Source organism: Passer domesticus, chromosome 13 (genome assembly GCF_036417665.1).
Source record: "Passer domesticus isolate bPasDom1 chromosome 13, bPasDom1.hap1, whole genome shotgun sequence".
NCBI classification, from domain to species: Eukaryota; Metazoa; Chordata; class Aves; order Passeriformes; family Passeridae; genus Passer; species Passer domesticus.
Genome location: NC_087486.1, coordinates 10,909,506 through 10,918,878, shown reverse-complemented (window position 1 = coordinate 10,918,878; position 9,373 = coordinate 10,909,506). Strand labels below are relative to the sequence as shown.

At 50.8% G+C, this 9,373-nt stretch overlaps 1 protein-coding gene across 1 annotated transcript; it reads right to left on the bottom strand.

Moving 5' to 3' along the window:
• Window positions 1-5,828: 5,828 nt before the first annotated feature.
• LOC135279944 (ankyrin repeat domain-containing protein SOWAHA-like) lies at window positions 5,829-9,373 on the bottom strand. The gene has a single exon (XM_064387537.1). The coding sequence runs from the start codon at window positions 9,345-9,347 to the stop codon at window positions 7,635-7,637; it is 1,713 nt and encodes a 570-aa protein (XP_064243607.1). The 5' UTR covers window positions 9,348-9,373; the 3' UTR covers window positions 5,829-7,634.

Below are 9,373 nucleotides of genomic sequence, written 5' to 3'. Positions count from 1 at the left end.
ATGTTTTACTCCTGGCTACAGTAAGTATCCCCACCACTGAGAGAAGCTGTCTGCTCCTGAGGAATCTTTGGAAGTGCATGTCACTGGGCACAAGAACTCTGGGAGCACAGTGACCAAGCTGCCAAGTGTGGTTGTCTGAATACCTGAGGGAAAATGGCCAGACACTGTAGAGCCTGTGAGTAATCTGCACAGTGGTTCTCACAAGGCCAAAAATACAGGCTTTTAATACATAAATCAGAGAGCTGCCTTTTGAAAATGGTCTTTAAAATAACAAAGGCAATGTTAATGGAGTCAGTGGAGAATTTATAAAATATAAACAATGTTAAATGAGCTGTTTACATGATTTGAGAAGCCTGACTTCAAGGTGCACTTTATTCTTATTATTCCTAGTTGAGGGAAAAACACCTGATTGGAAATAGGTGTTTTGTAATTGAAGCTAATGCTTGCTTTTAAGGGGAAAAATGGGTCTGCCCTGTGTAGCTTATCTTTTTAGGGCATTGTGTCATGGGGAGGGCAATTGCTACCCCTTCCACAACTGGCACTCACACGTATGCTTCAAAAATATTATTTTAAAATAAAAAATAGGCTCCTTGGTACAGTGTTAGATTTAAATTCCAGGCAAAGTGAAAACTGGACACAGGCAAAGTGACAAGTGGACACAGTGACAGCATCAGAACCTCTCTGCAGGCAAGCAGAGATCCCCTTTCAAAGCACCAGCAGGTCTGGATTGTCAGGTGAGTCTCAGTTTTGATACTGATCATTTGTTAAAAATTTATCAGGAGGGTAATGGTGAAAGTTGATGCTGGACCTCAGCCATGTGCAGCATTCCTGGCACACCAACATACCAAGTCATGGTAAGTGCCCCTTTCTGCTCCAGTCAGCTGTGGCCTCTGAAGGTACAGACTGAAGCCAAGAAATAGTTTAAGCACATGCTCTTGAATCCTATTGCCTTTTGCTGAAAGTTTGGCATTTAGAGCACTAGTTACATCCCCATACCAACACATGGCAGCTTTTTCCCAACTTCAGCTCATGCAGCGTAGAAGGCAGGATGGCCAGAAATGCAGAGCATCTTCATTTTACAGCACTGTGACCCCACACTGCTCCACACAGCTTTTTCTGACCAGTTACCATCAGAAGACAAAATTAAGACCTGAACTCTCAATAGCAGTAATTGGAGGTCTTTTGGGGAAGCAGACCCACAGGGATTATGGAAATAAAACCCTGTGCAGTGCTTGTATATAATTACTGCTCATACCATCACTCACCAGCCTTCTGTCTGTGACCTCTGCAGCAAAGGCACTGCGTTACCTCTGACCAGAGCCCTGCAAAGTCTCAGCTTCAAGAGACTTCTGCACCTTGGCAACGCCCGTGCTTCTTATGTAAACGAAGTCAGGTTGTGTGAGTGGGGGAAATGCAAGGAATGGAGAAGTTCCCTGGTACCTGACCCTCCAGGAGAGCAGGCAGGAAATCCCCGCCACCGCCCAGCCTCGGGATCCTCCTGCTGCTGCCGCCTGCCAGCCTGATCCTCTCCCAGGTAACACACAATGTGAGCCCAGCTCCATGGAGAATTGTAATCGGAGCGCTGCGGGGAGCTGTCTCCATGAATTAATGACAGCTGGAGCCTGGAGAACAGCGGGGCTGAGGAGAAGGAAGAGGTGGAAGAGGCAAATGCAGGCGGCCGGCTCTCCCCGCGGTGTGCCGGCGGTGGGAGGCTGGTGGGATTCCAGGAACGAGCTCTGCATCTCGCTTGGCCACCCACACACGGGTGGCGTGGGGGGAGACTGCGATAGCTCCTGTTGTGCTGTGTGGGCCGGATTTGGGGCTGAGGAGCTGGCTGGTGCTGCCCGGGGCAGAGCGCTCAGGGGCAGCAGCGCCCGGGAGATGTCAGACACAGCCGCTGTCTAGAACTGCAGCTAGCATCCACCGCAGCGTGTGGGAGTCACTGCTGGACCAGGAGCTGCTGCTTCAGCCTTTTGGGCCCTACATGGAAGGATTTTCATTATTTTGTTTGAAACCCCAGCCTCATTTTCTTCACTGGGGCATTATGCTGGGAGATTTTTGGATGTGGAACTAATTAAGGAACAGAGAGCTGCAGGAGTTAATGCAAATGTACTCTGCAAAAAGATCTGTTTCGTGCTTGTAAGAGCTGTATTTAATAAGTAGAAGGATGTTCTCTCTGCTTTGAGAATTCATGGCAACCATCTGAATAAATTTTTTAAAATAAACTCAGAGCAGCATTGCAAAACTAATGTTCTGTGCCTGGAGGGAGCCCACATAGACATTAAGGAATAATCAGCCTGTAGGAATCATGCAACCTCTGGGGTTCACAAAAGGCTCTCAAGAAGCAGCACTTGAATTTCACTGCTAAATGGAGAGAGGCATTAAAGGTTATCAGAGACTCCAAAATACCACATGAGCCTTGAAGCTGAGTCATCTCATGGATAAATCCACAGAGAGACAATATGGGCTGCACTGATAGTCTTGATTTAGAGAAAAAGAGACATTTCTAAAAATGTGAATAAAGACCCAGAGGTCTTTCCAATGGGCTCAGCCCATGGTGGAAGAGTAAGAACATCCCAAAGTACCTCAAAAGGGAACCACTTGTGAAACAATCTCTCCAGAGACCCCTGCCCTGTGACAGCTCCTGATGGCATGGCTGGTGCCTGCAGGACCCCTTTCGGGGTCTCAGCTGCTCCCTGCTGAGCACAGGGTCAGTGTCACCTGATGTCACAGTGGCTGCTTGCAGAGGTCTGGTCTGGAGCTCATCCCAGCCTGGAGTGAAGCTGCAGCTCTTTGTTGCAACGGGAAAGCTACCATGGGAAGAAGAAAATACAACACAAAAAACATGGTGAGAAAGCCTGTCTGTACCGCTGCAGTTTGTTATTGTCACCATATTGGTGAATCTTGTTTGTGTGACCATCTGCCTGTGAGTGAGGACTCCAGGGAAGGCCTGGCACCCCAATACCTCCCATCAAGGCCTTGTGTGTTTGGGTATCAGGTTCTGTTCAGTGGAAATGAACGTTATTTGGTTTGTGTCAGCTGTGACTCCACAGTGCTTGCTGTGCTTCTCAGCTGGAGTCTCTTCTTGTCTGGAGGGTCTCAAGGGATGGGGATGAATGATTTTCCTCTTGGGAAATGGTGGTTTGGGCTTGGCTAAGAACTCATGCTTTCAGGTGAACAAAAGTAATGCCCTCCCTGGGACAAACATAGTGCAGAAGTTCTACTGGGAAAGGGAAAGCTGAACACTGCCAGCTTTTTATTGTGCACATCTCTATTTTCTCTTCACAGAAAGGGAAGAAGATGTACTAAAGCTGTGCTAATATTAACAGTATGGATCTATTTTGTGTGGTTCCAGGTAACACAGGCAGTATAAAGGGTCAATGTGCTTAATGACTTGTTTTGTCTTCTAAATTACTGAAATAAACCTTGAAACTGGAATGGAAATATTCTTCATTAGGACTCAGAGTTTTTGATCTGTGCTGTCCTGCTCTGCCCCTGCTCTCCCCCTCCAGCAAACAAACACCACACTGTTTGTGCTCCTGCTACATGCTGGCCAAGTCCCTGTTAACAACCTCTTAATTTGGGGAGTCCCACAATAGTACAAACAACTGGAAAGGGCAAAAACTGCCATGCTGCTATTTTATTCAGATTAATATGCAAATCAGGAGACAAGTACATCCAAGGAATGTAGGTCATGGTGGAAACACGAAGAGAGGAGCAAGAGATGAGCAATGGGCAATCAGGGGACTGTCTAGAAATGCTTCCTCTACCTCCAGCTGGTGGCTGCAGCTCCCATTGGTCTTTTGGAGTTACTGTGACTCTTCCACTGGACCGTGGGTTTGTGATGAAGCTGAAAGCTCATTAAGACTCCTCTACAGTGCAGGAACGGGGTTTCCTGGGTTTTCATAGTCCACGTTTCTGTGCAGCACTCACAAGAGAATGGAGACAGCCAAAAATCTCTGTGAGCCTGACCACAACCACACTGCCTCACACTGCTCAAACAGCCACATCCGGGAGGACAAAGTCTGTCCCTTTGTGCAGAATTGTGGTTTAGGGTTTGTTTGCAGAGCTCTTCAGAGCAGGTTTTGGAGCTGATACTCCTCAGAACAAAATGTGCCAAGGAACAGACAAACCAAGTTATCCTTAGCAGGCAGACTGAGCCAGGGTCAGGCAAACAGTAGCTTTCCTGATCCCTAGTGCTGCTGAACTAAAATCAGAGCTAGTTTTCATTTGTGTGGGCGCTCCACAGAATGCGCATTCACAGGGTGGGGGAATGACACTGCTCATGCTGCCTACAGGCCTAAAAACATTATCTTGATTTCAATTTGCATATCAGTACTGACTGTGTGCTTTAAAGAAGTGACCAAGGTGATTATCTACATTTTATAGCAGGAAAAGTGAGACATGCTGAGAGGGCAGGCTAATAACCAAGGCAAAATACCACCAAGCTGCTGAGTCCTGCCCCTGTGCCTGAGCTGTGCCTTCCATCTCCAGCCTTCCCCACCACCAAACCCCCTCCTGGAGCCGGGAGCAGAGCCGGGGGGCCTCAGGCCTCTTGGTTTTAATCTTTCCTGCTCTTAGCTTTGATGGTGCCTTGGGCAGCTCCCAGCTCTGGACTGGGTCAGGGATTCAAAGGCTGCTGCCCACACAGCCCCTGCCCCAGGCCAGCGTGCTGAGGGAACCCAGTCCTCCTCTCAGCTCTTCCTGTGAAAACACCATGGCTAAAATCCACAGCTGTCATTCATTCAGGTGAAAATCCTACTGCCTTCAGCCACATTTGGGCTTGAAAATGAGAATTAGGCAGAATCAGTCACGCTGAGGGATTCATAAAACAGTCCTGCTTTAGCAGGAAAACACTCTCATGATCACTCATCACCCTACAGTGTCCCTTCCCACAGTTTAAAGGGTGACATTGGAACCCAAAACACAGCCAGGCTGAAGGACTGGTTTTACTTCTAGCTAAAGGCACTACATATACCTGTAAGATGACAGCAGTGTGTTCTCAATACCTCTCAGTACTTGTCTGCACCTGACGTTGTACTGCACTTTGTGTACTCATCCCAGCCTCCCTAAACACCTTCTTTTCCTTCATCAGCTCGACGAGGAGGAGGAAGGAGCTGAGTCACTGCACAAACTTGCTGGCAGAGCCTGGCCCGGCCTGCCCCACCCACAGCACCTGGCCTTGTGAGCACCTCTGTGCCCCCAGCCTCCTGCCAAGCCTCCAGCACTGCCTGGGGAATGCTGAAGAGGTCCCTTGCTGCTGGCCATTTCCTATCACACCAGCTCATCGCTCCATGCCTCTGAGGAAGGAGTAATGCAGGATTTTCTTGGTGATATGTGTTGCAATGAAGTCTTATCTCAACTGTGACTTCTCTGACAAAACAAAGAGAAGCAATGAAACCTTCTCCCTACTTTCCTGGGGTGAAATCACAATCATGCTGTCCAGATTAGTCAGGTGGGGTTTTTAAACACAAAACACTCCATCCTTGAACCCTGCCTCTGGCTCACGCAGGCTTGACTCTGAAGGAGCACTAAACTTCAGCAATGTTGTCTGAACAGGTATCAAGCCTATTCTCATAATTATTGAACAAACTTCTCAATAAGGCCAAGCCAAACTGGAGTGTTTGCAATTCCCACAGAAACAGAACGCTTTCACCAGGCAGTGTCAGTGCCTCAGAGGGAACATGAATGTGCAGACACAAAAAAAAAGTTCTATGTCCGTACACTTGGAAAGACTCTTTAGAACAGAGCCCTGTTTTTCCCAGAACTCTGCAAGCTGGCAGAGCGCAGCACAAATCACAGCTTCAAAGGACCACGCTGGTCAATGGTTACACCAACAGCTAGAGCAAATTGGATTTTATTTTTTTTAAACCCTACTCCAGATATAGAAGTCATGAGGTGCTTGATCATTAACCTCTGCTTAACAACTTAATTAGTTCAATCCAGAAGCAGACCGGTGCAGAATAATGCAGTCTCTTCCTAGAACAGGTGCATCAGAGCTGGCTGCAACCTCTGATCACATTCCCAACAAATGTCACCAACTCCAGGAACTTCAGGGAGAGTGTTTTGAAGTAAAGAGGGCAGTGCCTCCATCTTCAGTCCTACAGCATTCCTTGTGAGTGTTTAGGACAAGCCAATTAGAACCAATTACAAATACTAGGTTTAATGCAAGGCAGAAAAAAACAAAACATTCCTGAAGTCACTGACCTGGAAGGAAAACAAACTGCAAAGCATGCAAACTAGTGTTTCAATGCAGAAACCCAAACAGAGCCAGTGCAGCATTGCTCTCACCTTCAGCACCTCTCAATGGTACAGGTTTCTATCACAGTTTTAAAGAAAACGTGCTGGTGTAGCAGACTTGTTCCAGAAGTCAGACAGATTCTGTTCACAGCTCTTTGCATTAACTTTAACCAAGCAGTAATTAAAATAATAATAGTCTTACTGCAAACCTAACATGCAGTTAGCATGCTTTTTGAGCTATATGTAGTTCTATATATAGAACAATTATGTTTATCATTTAAAAGAAGAATAAGAGTTCATTTTAGGTCAATGATTCAGGCTGTTGAGATAAATGCTGCTTCAAGAGGTCATGCAGAGGTTCTATCATGAAACACCTAACATTACATAAAGCCCCATGTTTATAAATATTTATTGTAAATAGGTCAAAAGGGGCCAAGTTTTAAACAAAATAATCAGACATACAAGCCTAACTTTGTTTCCAGTTGGCTACTCAGAAACTCTGAGAGATCCAATTCCCAGTTTTTCAGTTCAATTTTTCATGATCAATAAGGTTCTTTATTCAGCTTAAGTTGATTGAACAACAGTGAAGTTTAAATGTTCACAGTATCATCAAGACATGTGGTAAGTACCACCTGGTCAGAAAGTCTTTCAGGAAGAGAGAAAATCTTAAACCACTAGCCAAGCTTTCCAACTGAGGTAGACAAGTCATGGTGACATGAGTGCTGAAGGTCAGGGTCTATCTTTTAAAGTAATTTATCTAATAAAATGCATCAGGCAACAATTGAGATTGTTATGTTAGTATTTCTGATGTGAAATACTGAGGGAGTGTGAAGATCTCAAAGTGAGAAACTTTGTTTTTAAAAAGTATACAATTTTTGTAAATAGAAATATCCTTCTTCTACTACCAAAATATTCAGAAACATCATAGAAAACTATGCATCTTTCCTCTGATAATTTACCCCGTTAGATAACAAGCCTTGTTAAAGTAGCCAGCTACCAGCTTGCTGTTCACAGTGTAAAATATGCAATCCTTCACTTGCTTCTGCCCTCCAGCTGAAGAACACAGATCAAGAAGGCTGTACCTCAGGCATTTTTACCTGTCCACACACACATAGGCTGTTTTAGTTTTTCAACCATTAGGTGCAAAGTCTGTGGTCTCCACCAACAGATCAGCACGATGGTACACACAGCATGGACAGCTCTTCTGGCAGCTCCCTTTCCACAGGCACCTGGGGCTGGGCTCCACGCTGTGGGCTCTGGATGTACACCCTATCACTGATTCAGTTAAAAACCCAAAAAACAGACACAGAGAGAAAAAATCCAAACTCTTCTGCAAGAGAAAGCTGAGACAGAAGCCGTGCTATTAAACCATGTTGATCACAGTAAGGCAGAGGCTAGTGGCCAAAGAACAGCTCAGAAACAGGTCTGCGTTTCACAACAACCTCTTCCTCCTCCTCCGCTACCTCAGAGAGTGAGGAATACGAAGGGAAGCCCCCTCTGATCTTTGGCTTCCTCCTCGGGCCCGTAGTGGCAGTCAGAAGCTTGTTTAAAGTTGAGGGCCTCCTTAAACCTTTGGTGAGATCATAGAAAGCCATGTCATCGGATATGACTCCCAGGAAAGTGCTCGTGGAGCTCAAGATTGAAGCCGCAAGCTTTGTAGACTTCTTGATGGGCACGGAGTGTTCCATGTTTTGGGAAAGGCTGGGGTCCCCCAGCAAACGCCTAATTGTAAGGGATGTCCCTTCCTTTAAGTACTGGTGCGGCTTCTTCCCACTGTAGTCCCTCAGGTCAATCTTGGCGTGGTAGCTGTAGACGAGCATGGTGATGATCTTCTCCTGGCCGTGGATAGCAGCCAGGTGCAGCGCCGTGTAGCCACCGTGCGACCTGGCGTCCACATTGACGCGGGACCCGCCCTTCTCGGCCGCCCGGATGATGTTGGTCACCATGTCGCAGTTGCCGCTCTTGGCGGCCCAGTGCAGGGCGGTGAAGCCCGAGATGAAGTCCCTGCGAGCCGCCAGGCTGGCGTCGCCCAGCAGCAGCCCGTGGAGCTGCTGCGTCCACTGCCCGTCGGCCGCCAGCACCAGCCACTGGTGCTCCGCCTGCTCCAGCGGCACCACCGTCTCCTCGCTGGCCCGGTGGTTCTTGGGCCCCCTCCGCAGCCCGGGCGAGCGGGACCCGGCCTCCTCGTCCAGCGGCGGCGGGGACAGCGGGCTGGGCTGCTCGGGCGGCCCGGCGGCGGCGGGGGCCGGCACGCAGCGCACGGGCAGCATGCAGGGCTTGGGCGGCGGCTCCCGCCGGGCCCCCGCCGCGGCCCCGGGCAGGGGCACGCCGCCGCCGCCGCCCTGGAACAGGCCCCGCAGCTCGGCCACGGCCCGCGGCCCCGGCGGCTCCTCGGGGGGCGTCCCGGCGGGGCCCGGGTCGGGGACGGGAACCGGGTCGGGGACGGGAACCGGGTCGGGGACGGGAACGGGGACAGGGGCGCCGGCATCGCCCCCCGCCGGCGGGGCAGCGCGGAGCTGCCGCTTCAGCACCACGAACTTGACGCCGTCGGTCTCCTTCACCGTGGCCACGGCGTTCACCGCCGCCTTGAAGCGCTCCCGCCGCGCCGCCCGCCCCTCCGCCTCCCCGGCCCCGGCCCCGGCCCCGGCGGCCTCCAGCAGCGGCCGGAAGGCGCTCACCAGCTCGGTGTTGCGCACCCGCCCGCCGCGCTCCCTCAGGAAGCCCATCACTGCCTCCGCGCTGATGTCGAGCTCCGCCATCCCGCCGCCACAGGTGGTGGTGGCGGAGCCGCCGCCTCCGCGCGGCTGCGATGCCGGGAGCCCGCGGGGATGGCCGCACCGGCGGCCCGGAGGCACCTGCTGCGGGCAGCGCGTCCCGCGGCCGCGCCCACGGAGGTGCTGCCGCCGCCCCGCCCCGCCCCGCCCGGCGCGGAGCGCAGCGGCCCCGGCCCCGGCCCCGGCCCCGGTCCCGCCCGCGGGGCGGCGCTGCCGGCAGGAACCGGGCGGGCGGCACCGCGGGGGGACGGGGGCGCGGAGCCGGCCCCGGCCCGAGAGCGGGTGCGGGCACGCGGGTACCGGAGACTCCTCGGGCAGGACGGAACGCTTCATCCATTTACTCGTCTTCCAGCTTCCTA